At 50.4% G+C, this 16,046-nt stretch overlaps 1 protein-coding gene and 2 long non-coding RNA genes across 3 annotated transcripts; 1 reads left to right on the top strand and 2 right to left on the bottom strand.

Annotated features, from left to right (window-relative positions):
- Positions 1-318: 318 nt before the first annotated feature.
- LOC128794424 (uncharacterized) lies at positions 319-691 on the bottom strand. Its single transcript, XR_008433088.1, has 3 exons — positions 645-691; positions 522-562; positions 319-440 (listed from the first exon to the last, which is right to left on the bottom strand). It is a non-coding gene; the product is annotated as an uncharacterized LOC128794424 (long non-coding RNA).
- A 1,732-nt stretch (positions 692-2,423) lies between these two features.
- LOC128794766 (uncharacterized) lies at positions 2,424-3,046 on the bottom strand. Its single transcript, XR_008433264.1, has 3 exons — positions 2,764-3,046; positions 2,646-2,687; positions 2,424-2,558 (listed from the first exon to the last, which is right to left on the bottom strand). It is a non-coding gene; the product is annotated as an uncharacterized LOC128794766 (long non-coding RNA).
- A 3,365-nt stretch (positions 3,047-6,411) lies between these two features.
- LOC128794793 (acrosin-like) lies at positions 6,412-15,674 on the top strand. The gene is given in 4 exon segments (XM_053954998.1): positions 6,412-6,502; positions 14,683-14,819; positions 15,180-15,269; positions 15,271-15,674. Coding segments are annotated over 4 exon segments (615 nt in total). The 3' UTR covers positions 15,568-15,674.
- Positions 15,675-16,046: the final 372 nt, after the last annotated feature.

Raw genomic sequence — 16,046 nt, 5'->3', positions numbered from 1 at the left:
CAGTAGGCCTGGACAAGAAAGCGATGACTACGGCGTGACCGTGGCTAGAGCTCCGGACGTGAAGGCGGGCTCCTCGGGTGAAAAGATCCACGACGACGTCGAGAGTCGAAGAAGGCCGCCGACGCAAACCTCGCGAGGACGCGAAGACGGATCGGAACTGCCCTGCCCGGCGAAGACTCCGGTGAGGCTGAGGAGAAACCCTCTCCCTCTGCTTCCGAGGGGCCCGTCCCACTATGGGCCTCTCCTCTAAGCTAACATCTAATCGTCTCCTGCGATAGTAAAGGTTTTTCCCCTTCTCCCACCTACTGGCCCCGACACTTAGCTTTTGCAAGACGACCGGACAAAATCCATCGTCAGCCGGATGTGGACGGCGACATGTTCTCTATGTCCGCTTCGGTGCTGCCGTTTCCAAACTTCAGCTATGCGCCTCCTCACGGTACCTAAGACAAAACAGAAAATGCAACTAGCGCCCTGCAAAAGAGGAATCCCTGGAACTCTGACGCACCGCTGCCCCGGCTCACCTGAAATCTTGATGCGACTCAACAGGCTGCCAGGAGGATACCTACAAAAGGAAAAGGTACAGGCTTAGCGTGCTGCCGCATAACGGTCACCTATGAGTCACCCCAGCCTAAATGCCGACTCACCCGCTTGACTCTGTTCCTTCACACGCCTAGGGCAGCAATGACACCTGCAAAGAAACAAAGCAAAAAAACCCACACTGAGATACTGAGAAAAGACCACCACCCTGACCCGACAAGTACGCCCACCTACACCTTAAGCTTGCACCCACCGGGCCTCAGACATCTGGGATCAGAGACATCTCGCAAGAGGACTGCCTAAAATAAAAAAATTTAAAAAAAAAAAAAAAAAAAAAAAAAAAAAAAAGGGATGCTTAGAGGTGCACCAGAAACTGAGACCTGTGTGAGAACAAGTGCTTCTGTCCACTGCTCACCTGGCACACTTGGCCTTGACTGCAGCTATCTGCCTGGACTTCCTAATAATAGACAAAGAACAGTGCTGTAACATAGTCACCATTTATGCTTCCCCTGCAAATACAAACAGCGACTGACCTTCTCAGGGAAAACCCTCTGACCCAGGAGGGGCGCTCTGCCACAGATCTTCAATGTCTGCATCTGAAAGAAAGTTAGGAGAAAATTCAAACAACTGTAGGATAACTTAACAGGTCCAAGCATCCTGTGTGAATCTAGGAATACCATCTAGAATACAACTACATCCCCCATTCCAAATTGCAGGTCTCCAGGACTTGTGCAATTACACCAGGCTATGCAGCAGGACAGAGCAGCTCCGGGACAAATATGTGCAGACACCCGTGACACAGGACAGGACACGACAAACGAGGGGACGCCACGAGGAGAAAAATCTCTTGGCGAGAAAAATGCCCGCGAGGACAGAGAGATTGCGGAACGAGATGACCTAGGTGAGACGGACAGCTCGGAGCCGATGAGGCTCAAAGAACCCTGCAGGAAGAAGATGCTAAGAAAATTATGTCTTCCGAGAACTGCACGAGCAGATGCCTGAAAAGCCTACGGTAAGAATGAGCTACCTAGCTGGGCATTCTCACAAGTCCTAAGCCGCTATAATGGATCGTTGGGGTGCGCGGCTGTCGCTACCGCTCAGAACGAGACCTTAAAAGACATCTGACCGGATGCTGCTAAAGACAGATACGACTGCGATGCCTGTCGGGACTCCCGAGTCAAAAGGCCTGCGGCCTTGGTGCCGGGCCGAGGAACGCAAAGATCACAGATGCCAAGATGACCCTCAGACAGCTAAGGTAAAAAAAGACAAGTGACCCGACAGACCCAAACAACACTGAATGCACAAGAGACAAGGGACACGACACACACCGGAACTGCTCTGCCCTGCGCACCTCAGCGCTGAGATCAAAAGAGATGCTTTCCCTTTAGGTGGCCTAAGGAGACACTTCTTAGACATCCCCATCTCCAAAGCAGACTCAAAAATCCCTTCCGGGCAGTCCCAAGCCAGCACCCTGCTTCCCTCCCCTCAGTGGGTCATAGCCCTTGACTTATCTTGCACACTTCTGGGCATGCAAATCCCTGTCGAGTGCAAAAGAAGGCCACCTCCCCGTCTGGGAAGTTCCAGCTGTCACCAGGCTCTTATCTCTTCGTCTGCCAAGACAAAGAAAAGGAAACATCAGTGCACAATCTTAACAGCACATGGGCCAAAACCTGACAATTCTGCTACTCACCTTCTCCTAACAGGGCCCTGGCGCTCGGGCCGCACGCTTCGGCCGTGCTCCGAGGCCGACGCTGCCGTCACGAGGTACGCCTAGGTTAAGTGGAGACAAGGTGACTGGGCACGGCTGAAACTGGAGTGCACCCCCTCTCCTCCTCCCTACCTCCCCGACTCACCGCAGCTCCTCGGCCGTTCCCGGGAGCTACCCAGACGGGACCTTGAAATACAAGATGTGTGGGCTTCATCACGGGGTCCCGTCATACTTCCGGAGGGCTCACGAGTGCAGGAAACCCGGTCCGTCCGCCACCTGATGACATGGGCTTAGCGTACGCCGAGTGGATGGCCTAAAGCACACAAATGAGAATGGATGCTTAGAGGTGCACCAGAAACTGAGACCTGTGCGAGAACAAGTGCTTCTGTCCACTGCTCACCTGGCACACTTGGCCTTGACTGCAGCTCTCTGCCTGGACTTCCTAATAATAGACAAAGAACAGTGCTGTAACATAGTCACCATTTATGCTTCCCCTGCAAATACAAACAGCGACTGACCTTCTCAGGGAAAACCCCCTGACCCAGGAGGGGCGCTCTGCCACAGATCTTCAATGTCTGCATCTGAAAGAAAGTTAGGAGAAAATTCAAACAACTGTAGGATAACTTAACAGGTCCAAGCATCCTGTGTGAATCTAGGAATACCATCTAGAATACAACTACATCCCCCATTCCAAATTGCAGGTCTCCAGGACTTGTGCAATTACACCAGGCTATGCAGCAGGACAGAGCAGCTCCGGGACAAATATGTGCAGACACCCGTGACACAGGACAGGACACGACAAACGAGGGGACGTCACGAGGAGAAAAATCTCTTGGCGAGAAAAATGCCCGCGAGGACAGAGAGATTGCGGAACGAGATGACCTAGGTGAGACGGACGGCTCGGAGCCGATGAGGCTCAAAGAACCCTGCAGGAAGAAGATGCTAAGAAAATTATGTCTTCCGAGAACCGCACGAGCGGATGCCTGAAAAGCCTACGGTAAGAATGAGCTACCTAGCTTGGCATTCTCACAAGTCCTAAGCCGCTATAATGGATCGTTGGGGTGTGCGGCTGTCGCTACCGCTCAGAACGAGACCTTAAAAGACATCTGACCGGATGCTGCTAAAGACAGATATGACTGCGATGCCTGTCGGGACTCCCGAGTCAAAAGGCCTGTGGCCTTGGTGCCGGGCCGAGGAACGCAAAGATCACAGATGCCAAGATGACCCTCAGACAGCTAAGGTAAAAAAAGACAAGTGACCCGACAGACCCAAACAACACTGAATGCACAAGAGACAAGGGACACGACACACACCGGAACTGCTCTGCCCTGCGCACCTCAGCGCTGAGATCAAAAGAGATGCTTTCCCTTTAGGTGGCCTAAGGAGACACTTCTTAGACATCCCCATCTCCAAAGCAGACTCAAAAATCCCTTCCGGGCAGTCCCAAGCCAGCACCCCGCTTCCCTCCCCTCAGTGGGTCATAGCCCTTGACTTATCTTGCACACTTCTGGGCATGCAAATCCCTGTCGAGTGCAAAAGAAGGCCACCTCCCCGTCTGGGAAGTTCCAGCTGTCACCAGGCTCTTATCTCTTCGTCTGCCAAGACAAAGAAAAGGAAACATCAGTGCACAATCTTAACAGCACATGGGCCAAAACCTGACAATTCTGCTACTCACCTTCTCCTAACAGGGCCCTGGCGCTCGGGCCGCACGCTTCGGCCGTGCTCCGAGGCCGACGCTGCCGTCACGAGGTACGCCTAGGTTAAGTGGAGACAAGGTGACTGGGCACGGCTGAAACTGGAGTGGATCCCCACTCCTCCTCCCTGCCTCCCCGACTCACCGCAGCTCCTCGGCCGTTCCCGGGAGCTACCCAGACGGGACCTTGAAATACAAGATGTGTGGGCTTCATCACGGGGTCCCGTCATACTTCCGGAGGGCTCACGAGTGCAGGAAACCCGGTCCGTCCGCCACCTGATGACAGGGGCTTAGCGTACGCCGGATGGATGGCCTAAAGCACACAAATGAGAATGGATGGTTAGAGGTGCATCAGAAATTGAGACCTGAGTGAGAACAACTGCTTCTGTCCACTGCTCACCTGGCACACTTTGCCTTGACTGCAGCTATCTGCCTTGACTTCCTAATAATAAAGACAAAGAACAGTGCTGTAACATAGTCACCATTTATGCTTCCCCTGCAAACATAAACAGTGACTGACCTTCTCAGGGAAATCCCCTTGACCTGGGATTGGGGGCTCTGCCACAGATTTAATCCATCTGCATCTGAAAGAAAGTTACAGCTAATGTCAAATGGCTGCAGGATAACTTAACAGCACCAAACATGTCAATCTACAAATACAATCTAGAGCCCAACTACACCCTGCATCAGAAATTTCAACTCCTGGGACTTGTCCTTTTACAGGCTATGCAGCAGGGCAGAGCAGGTCCGGGACAAATACGTGCAGACACCCGTGACACAGGACAGAACATGACAAACGAGGGGACGCGACAGGGAGAGAGAGCTCTCGGTGAGAAGAATGCCGGCGAGCGCCGGGAGAATGCGGAACGAGATGACCTAGGTGAGACGGACGGCTCAGAGCACCCTGCAGGAACAAGATGCTAACAGAATGATTTCTTAAGAGAACCGCAGAGATGAATGTCCAACAATCTTACAGTCCGAAGGCTCTAGCTAGCTTCGCATTCTTATCGGTCCTAATCGGCTATAATGGATCATTGCGGTGTGTGGCTGTCGACACAGCTCAGAGCAAGACCTTAAAAGACATCTGACTGGATGCTTCTAAAGAGAGATGCGATTCCAATGTCTGTCAGGGCTCCCAAGACAAAAGTCCTAAGGCACTGGTGCCAGGCCAAGGAATGCAAAGATCACAGATGCCAAGAATGAGGCCAGGGTGATCCATATGCTCCTCAAAGGACTAAGGTAAAAAAGATATAGGACATGAGAGACCCAAACAACACAGAATGCACAAGAGACACTGGAAGTGCTCTGCCCTGTGCACCTCAGCACTGCGATCAAAAGAGACACTTTCCCTTTAGGTGGGTTAAGGGAATATTTCTTGGACATCCCCATCGCTAAAACGGAGACAAAAACCCCTCCCGGGGAGTCCCAATGCAGCACCCTGCTTCCATCCCCTCTGTAGCCCACGACTTATCTTGCACGCATCTGGGGATGCGAATCCCTGTCGGGTGCAAAAGAAGGCCGCCTCCCTGTCTGGGAAGTTCCAGCTGTCACCAGGCTGTTGGCTCTTAGTCTGCCAAGACAAAGAAAACCAAACATCAGTGCACAATCTTAACAGCACATGGGCCAAAACCTGACAGTTCTGCTACTCACCGTCTCCTAAGAATGCCCAGGTGCTTGGCCTGCAAACTTCGGCCGTGCTTGGAGGCCAACATCGTCGTCACACGGTCCACCTAGGTTAAGTGGAGACAAGGTGATGTGGCAATGCTGAAACTTGTGGAGCGAGTGGACCCTCGTTCCTCCTCCCGCCATCCCTGACTGACCGCAACTCCTTGGCCATTCCCTTGGCCTACCCAGATGGGACCTTGAAATACAAAATTTGAAGGCTTCATCACAGGGTCCTGTACTACTTCCAGAGGGCTCAAAAGCACAGGAAACCCGGTCCATCAGCCAGTCGGTGACAGCGCTTGGCATGCTCCAGGTGGATTCCCTAAAGCACACAAATGAGAATGGATGCTTAGAGTTGCACCAAAAATTGTGACGTGAGCAAGAACAACTGCTTCTGTCCACTGCTCACTGACCTTGCACACTTGACCTTGTCTGCTGCTATCTGCCTTGACTTCCTAAAAATAAAGACAAAGACAAGTGCTGTCACATAGTCACCATTTATGCTTCCCCTGCAAACACAAATAGTGACTGACCTGCTCATGAGAACCCCCTCACCTGGGACTGGGGGACTCTGCCACAGATTTAATCCATCTGCATCTGAAAGAAAGTTACAGTTAATGTCAAATGGCTACAGGATAACTTTACAGCACCAATCGTGTCATGTCAATCTACAAATACAATCTGGAGCCCAACTACACCCTGCATTACAAATTTCAAGTCCCCCGAACTTGTCCTATTACAGGCTATGCAGCAGGGTAGAGCAGGTCCAGAACAAAGACGTGCAGACACCCGTGACACAGGACAGGACATGACAGATGAGGGGACACAACAGGGAGAGAGAGCTCTCGGAGAGAAGAACGCCTGCGAGGACCGAGAGATTGCAGAACGAGATGACCTAGGTGAGATTGACGGCAAGCCAGTTTGGGTCAGAGAACCCTGGAGGAACAAGATGCTAACAGAATGATTTCTTCAGAGAATCACAAAGATGAATGCCCAAGGATCTTATGTAAAGAAGGCTCTAGCTAGCTTTGCATTCTCACAAGTCCTAATCTGCTCTAATGGATCGTTGCGGTGCGCAGCTGTCAACACCGTTCAGAACAAGACTTGAAAAGACATTTGAGAGATGCAATTCAGATGCCTGTCTGACCTACAGAATCAAGAGTCCTATTGCATTGGTGCCTGTCCAAGGAACGCAGAGATCACAGATGCCATGAGGCCAGGTTTCTGATAGGCCCCTCCAAGGGCTAAGGTAAAAGCCATATGACATGATATACCCAAACACACAGAATGCACAAGAGACACGTGACACAACACACACCAGGATTGCTCTGCCCTGAGCACCTCAGCACTGTGATCAAAAGAAACACTTTCCCTTTAGGTGGCCTAAGGGGACACTTCTTGGACATCCCCACCACCAAAGCTGACTCAAAAAGCCCTCCCAGCGCCTCACTTTCATCCCCTCTATTGTTCGTAGCCCTTGACTTATCTCTAGGACGTCCGGGGATGAGAATCCACATTGGGTGCAAAGGAAGGCTGCCTCGCCTCCTGGGAATTTCCTGCAATCTCCAGGCTGTGGTCCCTTGCTCAGCTACAATCGAGAAAACCAAACAGCACTGCGTGATCTTAGCTGCACGATAGACAAAACCCACCAATTCCGCTACTCACCGTTCTCCTAAGAACACCCGGGTGCTCGGGCCGCACGCTTCGGCCGTGCTCAGAGGCTGACGCAGTCATCACAGAGTATGCCTAGGTGAAGAAGAGACAAAGTGATGTGCCATTGCTGAAACCTAAGTGGACCCTGGCTCCTCCTCCCGATCTCCCTAACTCACCGCAAACCCTCAGCCATCGCCAAAGGCTACCTGGATGCCACCTTGAAATACAAGATTTCAAGGCTTCATCGCAGAGTCCTAAAATATTTCCAGACGGCTCACAAGCACAGGAAACCTGGTCCATCAGCCAGATGGTGATGGGGGTTTGGCATACTCCGAGTAGATTGCCTAAAACACACAAATGAGAATGGAGGCTTAGAGTTGCACCAGAAATTGAGACCTGAGCGAGAACAACTGCTTCTGCAACCTGCTCACCTGAATTGCTGACATCCGGATTTAATGCCTAAATATAAAGACAGAAAACAGTGCTCTAACGCACAGTCGCCATTTACACTTCCACTGCAGAGAGAAATGGTGACTGACCCACCCGGGGAAACCCCCTCTCCAGGGATGGGGCGCTCTGCCACGGATTTAATCCCCCCGCATCTGAAAGAAAGCGAGGACAAAAGTCAAATGGCTGCAGGATAACTTAACAGCTCCGGACACCTTACATTAATCTAGGAATACCATCTAGAGTCCAACTACACCCCGCGTTACAAATTTCAAGTCCCCGGGACTTGTCCTATTACAGCAGGCAATGCAGCAGGGCAGAACAGCTTCGGGACAAATAGGTGCTTACACCCGTGACACAGGACAGGACGTGACAAACAAGGGGACGCTAAAGACAAACAACGCATTATGCTAATAAGATTGTGACAGAAGGATGATAGAAATCTTCCTGGCAAGAAGAATAATGGCAAGGACCGAGAGGATGCCAAAAGAGTTGCCTGATGCTATGGCAACGATGGATGGCGGAGGCTCTAGGGAGCAAAAGAAAAGACTAACACAGTGACCTGTTAGAAGAACTGTTGGTCACGATCGAGATGACCGTGAGACAATGCTACATTTAGAATGCTCTCTGTATCCCTAATCTTATAAGCGCCAGGATGTTACAACTCACGGCTGGAAAGGATGGATGGATGGTGATACTGCTGGGAGCAAGGCCTCAAAAGTCATCTGACTTGATGCTTCTGAATTGCAACTCGGAGACGTGGCAGAGCCCGCCGGGAAAAGAACAAACTGTATCGGCATCGTGCCGAGAAGCACGAGAGTTCGAGAACCTAGAGATGCTGGCTGATGCTTGCGGTAAGGCCCTCGAGGGGAAAGGGCAGATACCTGATCCGAGGCACCCCAACGACACGCTAGGAAACACAGTACATGGCACAACACAACACAGACCGGAACTGTTCTGCACTGCACACCCTACAGCTGCAATCAAAAGTAGGGCCTCTCCCTTGAGCTGTCCTAAAAGCCCCTTAGAGGACATCCCTTTACCCTCTGCTAATTTTTAAATCTGTCCCAGGAATTTCCAACACACTAGTTTCCTATCACCCTGTATCCAGGCCGTGGCCCCCGACTTATCTTTTGCACAACCGGTGATGTGAATCCACGTTGGACCTAAAATGAGTCTGCCTCGGAAGGCCCTGTGATCGCCTGTTAACCTCTTAGTCAGCTACAATAAAGAACAGGAAAATCAATGTATGAGTTTAGCATTATGTGGGCCAAATCCCAGCAAGTCGGCGACTTATCCTCTCCTGAGCGTGCCTGGGTCCTCAAGTCTCCAGCTTCATCCTGAGTCCAAGGCTATGGCTGTTATTATGAGTGGCACCTGGGTTAGAGAGAGGCAAAGTTACATGGCATTTCTGCGAGTGCAGTGGATGAGCTTGCATGCTGTACAACACGGTGAATGCCTCTCGTGAAAAGCCTTGGGGGGCCCTCAAATAGACACTATTTCTCACCCTGCTGCCTTCAAAACCCCCTGACAATAACTGCTAACCAGGCACCCTGCTGACCCTCCCTCTCCTAGCCACAATCCTCAACTCATCTGAAGCCTCAATCTCAAACATCATCTTTGACAAAGGGCAGATCCCTTCTGTGACATGATGAATCTGCTGAAAAAGTGCTGTACCTGATGCAACCAGGAATTACGCTCCTCCTAAAAAAAAAAAAAAAAAAAAAAAAAAAAACCACCAAACAAACAAAACAAAAAAAAAAAAAAAACCAAAAAAAACCCAAAAAAACCCCCCACAACAACAAGAACAAAAGCAGAAATTACAAAAGCACCTTACCACCCCTGAATGCATAACCCAAAATCATGAACTTAAATACTCCCTCTGTTCAATGTTGTTTTCTTCATAGTATCTTCAAAGTCTGTTGCTTTAGATGCCCAAAAGTACCTGCTAAAAACAAGCTGAGATTAACTGAAAGAGGCTCTTCACTAAAATGAGAGGAGAGCTCTTATCCCAGCAGATTCCAGAGAGGGAATGAAGCCCCTTGGCAGAGGCTGGGGTTAATATACCCCTGATTGGGCCCGCCTCTCGTTCCCATAACACCCGGGAAAAGGGAGGGGGCAAATCCCACCAGGTATAAAAGCCCTCAGATCAGTAGCAGCTGTTTGCCTCCTTAGATTTGAATTCAAGGGGAGTAAAGGGCTTGATATAGGAGAAAACTCTTCAGGGAAATCACAGCGCTTTCTTTTTTGCTACAACTACTTGGAGCAAAAGGGCAGAAAACTGGTAAGAAATAAAACTTTGTGTTTAGGCAGCATAGCTAGATAAATCGGGTAATTTGCTGTTACTGTATATAATTATTCCTTAGTGACTACTAAGTAGCATTCCACATGTGACTAAGTAGGGTGGAGAAGAATACTAATGATATGAATAGTCTAAGTCTCCTTGGGACCTCTAATTAGGACTATCTACATTATAAATAAAAGTAAGAAAAATAATACGCTCCTGGCCAGTGTTAGGGTTAAGTGCAGACCTGGCTTGCCCTTCTCCGAGATATTTAGTCCTAGGGCACAGATAGAAGTACCCTGAAATGTAGTTTTAAACCCTTAAAATGCTGAAAAAGGGAGAGCATCATTCAAGTGAACCCCTTAAAATGAGGAAATGGGGCAGTTACCTCCAGTGAAACTGATACAATGGCAAATAAATAGCTTAATTTAATACCCTAAAAATATTGGGAAAAGAGGGGTTTTCCTCACTTTAAATCTCTCCAGTGATGAAAAAAGAGGGATTTTTCCCTCAATCCAAACCCTTAAGAAGGAGGGACAGCTGGGCTTTCCTCTCAATTTAAGCCTTAGGACAACAAAAAGGGGGCAGTTACCCTTAATTCAAACACACAAAAAAAAAAATTTTCAAGGTTTTCCCCTTCTAGTTAAACTGGAAAATAATGGAAAATGGGGATTTCCTGTCAATCAACACCCCTAACAGCATGGAAAAGGTAGGGATTCTTTCAACTGAGACTATTAAAATTGCAGCGGAAGCAGATCCCCTCACAATTTGAACACAAAAAATAATGGAAAAGGAAGGCTTTTCCCTCAGTTTAAACCCCTTTTCTCCTAATAACCCTCTCTCTTTTCTGGGAGTGCTGTGGAAGGTTGAGGGGCTCTAGGGAGGGACTGACACAATAAAAGGGGAAAGTTGAAAGCTCTCCCCTGGAACCCCACATGCTGCCTGGCCTGCTCAGGTGCTGCCCCTTGGCAAGAGGGCTCTTCCCTCGGCATTTTCTCAAAGTGATGCTCCGTGCTCAGGTGGGTCCGGCTGCTCCCCAGTCCCTGCTGGATGTTCCAACCGTAGTTCCTGGAGGGACATTTGGGATACCCTTGTTAGCCCCTCTGGACTAGCATCTCTCTGTGCAGGTGTGCCCAGGTAACCCTCTGAAAGCAGCTGGTCACACGGGAGGCTGCTACACCTTGGAGTGGGGGGTGAGGCAAAGAAAGATCCTGTGGGGAGTTCCCTAGCCTACACAGCCCTTCAACTGCCCCTTAAACAATGGGGTGCCAGACTTTCCTTTCCAAGGAAATTAACAGTCTTTCATCTCTGTGTACCCGTGGACAAAACTGGGATTCCGCCTCCAAAATTGCAGACAGCAATTTCTCACAGACCGAAGCTGCCAACACCAAGAACTCTTGCTGCCCTTGGAGTGCCACACGCCCACTGTAAACAGACATCGACACACAGCAGGGGTGAGTTTGGTTTTACAGTGAAAAGAGCTGTCATTCATGTCCAGGGGCCTATGGCCCGAGTGACCTTCTGCCTCCTGCAGTTCAGAACAGCGCAGGATTTCTCCTGGAAATGCCCCCACTGAGAACTCAGGCTGTCCTGGCAGTGCCAAGCACCTCCTGCAAGCTGGCATCAGGAAACTCGGGGGGTGAGTTTTTCTGTGCAGAATTTCTCCCAGACCAAAGCTGAGAGCATCTAACCCTAACCACAATAACCTAGCTGGGTCTAAAACTTACAACCTTCAGACCTGCAGCGTGGGACCCAACCCACTGTGCCACCACTGGCCTCTTTCTAAAGCATTCCACTGCAGTCCTAAAACTTTGCCTTTTCAGAAGGTGTTTCCTCTGACCCTGACCACAATCTTCAAAATATGCTAAAGAATCCTAAAATAGCTTTGAAAAAGCCCCAACAATACCCTAAAAAATCCCAGAAAAGTCCTAGAAAGCCTTCAAAAATCCCCTAAATATCTTTAAAAGTCCTGGAAAAAGCCTCAAAAAAACATGCTCTGAACTCTACCTCTTGCTCTCTAGCCCACAGATGTCATCCCTACCTTTTTGCAGTGGATCTTGTTGCCCTCTGAGGGTTCTGTCATTGTTCTGCTGTAAAGGTTGCTGTCTTGTGCTGCTGTTGGGGAAAAAGGCTATTGTTAGGGGGGCTGCTTAGGCTGAGGTTAGGGCTGGGGTGAGGGGTGGTGCACCTCTACCCTAACTTGCCTCCGAAGCTGTACCCTGTAGCCCTGATCTCCACTGCGCTGTCCAGCCCTCAAGCCCTCGTCCTTTACCCCTCCACCCCTCCCTCTGCCCCCCAGCCCTCAGGCTCCGTGTGTCACCCTCGAGCCCCCCCTTTTCCCCTCAAGCCCCCTCTCAGCTGCCCCTCAGCTCCTGTGCGTCACCCTTAATCCCTCTCCTTTGCCCCTCAGCCCCCAGCTTCTCTGTGTCATGCTCCAGCTGCCCCTGCCCCCGTCAGCATTTCTCTGTCCCCCACTGTCCCCTCTCCCTGTGCCTCCCTCAGCTCCCAGCCTCTGTCACCCTCAAGCACCCACAGTGCCCCTCAAGCTGCCCCTCAGCCTCCATGTGTCGTGCCATGAAAAGACCCTAAAAAACCCTAAAAATTCCCTAAAGAACTCCTATTCTTCAAAATGTCCCAAAACCCCGACAAAAATCTAAAAATAGCCTCAGAATACCCTTAAAATACACAAAAAATATTCTACTTAAAAAAAAACCTAAAACACCCCTAAAAACCCCCAAAGAACCTTTTAAAAATCCCTAAATATACCTTAAATAGTCCTAAAAGAGCTCTAAAAATACCCCAAAATCCTTAAAATGTTCTGAAAAGACCCTAAAAAAACCTAAAAATTCCCTCAAAACACCTAAAAATACCCTAGCCCTAAAAAAGTCCTCCACATACCCTCAATAGTCCTAAAAAAGCCCCAAGAACACCCAAAAATCCCCTAAAAATTCCATTAAGTACTAAGAAAGCCCTTAAAAATACCCTAACAATATATTTTGAAAGCCCTCAAAAAGCCCCAAAAGTATCCAAAACATTCCCAGAGAATTCCTAAAAAACTCCTGCAAAAAACTCCTTTTAAAGCCCTGAAAAAAAAACCTAGAAAACTACTCAGCCCCCCAACCCCTACCTGTCACTCTCTAGCCCACAAACATCATTGCTACCTTTTTATTAGGGTCACTGCCTGCAGCTGCTGGGAGAGTTCTGGGGCTGTTGCAGCATTAGGGTTGCTGCCTTGTGCTGCAGCTGGGGAAAAGTGGTGTCCTAGGAGTCCTGTTTGACAGTTGGGGTGAGGGCTGGTGCACCTGTAGCCTAACCCTACCTGGTACCCTGTATCCTGTCCTTTGTACCCCTAACTCTCAGTGTGGGCTCTCCACCTGTCAAGCCCCCCGCTTTGCCCCTCAGTCCGCAATGTCTGTGTGTCACCCCAAGCCCTCCAACATTGTCCCTTGGCCCCCTAAACTCCACCATGCACTCTCCACCTGGTTAGGGGTTGTTTTTAGGGTGAGGTTAGGGCTGATGTGAAGGCTGGTTCACCTGTCACCCTCAAGCAGCCCCCATTTTGCCCCTCAAGGCACCCGGTCCCCCTCAGCCTCTTCTTGTCACCCTCAAGGTCCCTAGAGTAGCCTCTCAGGATCTCTGTGACACCCTGGAGCCCCTCAGTTGCTCCTAAAGCCCCGTTCTGCTTCTCAGCAGCCCCCGTCCTCTTTGTTACCCTCCAGCCCCCTCCCCTCAGCCTGCCGCCCCTTGTGACACCCTGCAGCCCACAGACGTTTTCTCTGCCTGTCTTATTTGGGTGTTGTCTTGCTGAGAGAGCTGCACTGTCCTCCAAGCGTTCAGCTCCCACCAGCTGCTGCAGGGGAGTAATAGATGGGCAGTGGGTGGAGTAATGGATGGAGCAGGGAGCTGGTGGGGAGGGGTGAAGGGTGGAGTGAGGGATGGAGCATGGGCGGGCTGGAAAATAGAGGGGACTAGGAGTGGAGAGGGGGACACAGCAGTAGGGGGCCGAGGTGAGGAGGTAAGGGTTAAGAGGAAGCACCCCATAACTCAAAGACCAACGAGAACTCTGAGTGACCCGGGAGTGCCAAACACCTTTGGCAAACTCATGTAAGGAAACTGGGGTGGTGAGTTTTGTAACCGCGGTAATTAGCCCCTAAGACTAAAGTGTACACGAAGAACAAAGACCCAAGGACAAAGGATAGGTAAGCATTTGTTGGGACGGGGCGGATAAAGGGGGGGGTGAATGTGTGCGAATGAGAGGCGGGCTGGTTACCCGAGACCTGCTAAGCGAGAGCGGCAGTCTCCCATGCTGCGTTTCCGTCTTTTTCGCGAGAAAAGCGGCCAGTAAAGAGACAAAGCGAGTGATAAAAAGAGTGAGAGAATCCCCCCCCCGGGTAAACCGGAACTGGGTCTCAGGGAAAGAGTGGGACCCCTTGGGGGGTTGGGGAATAAAAGGTAATTAATTGGAAAAAAAAAAAAAAGGTAAAAAGAGGGTTTTCTTGGCATAATCTATTGGGGAAAAATAAAAGGTAAAATGTGTGGGAGGGGCCCCTAAAAATTCTGCTGGATTGAGAAAAGAATTAAGATAAGAATGCTCAAGAACATCCAGGATTAAACCTGCTGGGTTGATGGATTAATATTCCAAGAGCATCCAGGGGTAATTCAAACCTGCTGGGTTGAGGGAATTAACATTTCAAGAGTATCCAGGGTCGCCCGAGGCCAAGGTCCACCTCATGGACATGGAGCTCTGCAACAGCAGCCGGTGGTATGCAGGGGCCATCCACCCCCGCAACCTGTGTGCTGGGTACCCACACGGCAGTATTGTCACCTGCCAGGTAGAAGTGTGTGATGAGTCTCTCAGCCCCTGGCACCGCAGGGACCCCCTCGTCCCCCACACACAGCCCAGTCTGTCCCCAGTCCGCCTCTCCCCTCCCCACCTGCGGGTCCCTGTCCTATGTCCCCTTGTCCCCAAAGCCTGTTCCTGCCCACAAAGCCCATCCAGTGCCCTCAGCAGGCCCAAAGTGCAGATGTGACCCTGGAACATTTGTCCTCCACACATCTGGGACCCATGTGCAGAGATGGGAGAGCCCCCAACCTGTGCTGGGAATGCGGACCTGGCAGGGACTGAGAGAGAGGAGCCAGCCCGGGGCTGACAGCAGCCCCCCACCGTCCCTGAGCCATCTCTCCTGGCACAGGGGGACAGCGGGAGTCCCTTCATCTGCAGGGACAATGAAGCTGACTACTACTGGCTCGTTGGATTGAACAGCTGGGGAAAAGGCTGTGACAGCCAGGCACCCTGGGATCTACACCTCCACTCAGCACTTCTACAACTGGATCCTGCTCCAGATGGGCCTGAGCCCAGCAGAAAGAGCTGGTTCAGCACCGGAGCCAGTCGTCACCTCGGCCCCTGAGCAGCCTCTGAAACTAGTGGAACATATCAGCTTGACCCCTGAGTACAGCCAGAGACCAGCAGTGACATCCTTGGGCACATCACTGCCCATGGCATTCCCCCACCAGATCCTGGTACAATTCCAGAATCAGTTGCAGGAGTTCCTGCAGTTTTGGAAGGACAAAAAAGCCTGAGCAGCAGCAGGATCCAGGGCTACAGTGGATCACGGCAGTTACTGCTGGTAGCCTTGGGGCCAGAGGCTTCTCTGTCCTACCCACGCTGCTGTGCTGTGGCCACAGCGATGCTGACCTGACCGAGGTGTTGAAGTAAAGCTTCTATGTTCACCATTAACCATGTTTTCAGCCCTGCTCAGAGCCCGCAGGCTCACAGAGTCCCTGCTCTGTCTTTCCATCTGCTGTGCTGTTCACATTCATTCTTCAGCCTGGTATTTTAAATCTGTGATTTTGAAACCTGTTTTTCTTTGGTATTTTGGCATTTGGTTTTCTATTATTTTGAAACTAGGGTTCAAAACCAGGGTTTTGAACAAAAATACAACTAGGGTTGTATTTTGGAACCCAGTTTTTTGTAGGGGGAGTTTTTGGTATTTGTGTAGGCTGGGTATTTGGTATTTTTGTACCTGAGCTTCTAGTATTTTTGTAACCTGTTGGTTTTT

The sequence above is a fragment of the Vidua chalybeata genome, chromosome 13 (assembly GCF_026979565.1).
Source record: "Vidua chalybeata isolate OUT-0048 chromosome 13, bVidCha1 merged haplotype, whole genome shotgun sequence".
NCBI lineage: Eukaryota > Metazoa > Chordata > Aves > Passeriformes > Viduidae > Vidua > Vidua chalybeata.
This window is presented reverse-complemented; position numbering and strand designations above follow the sequence as displayed.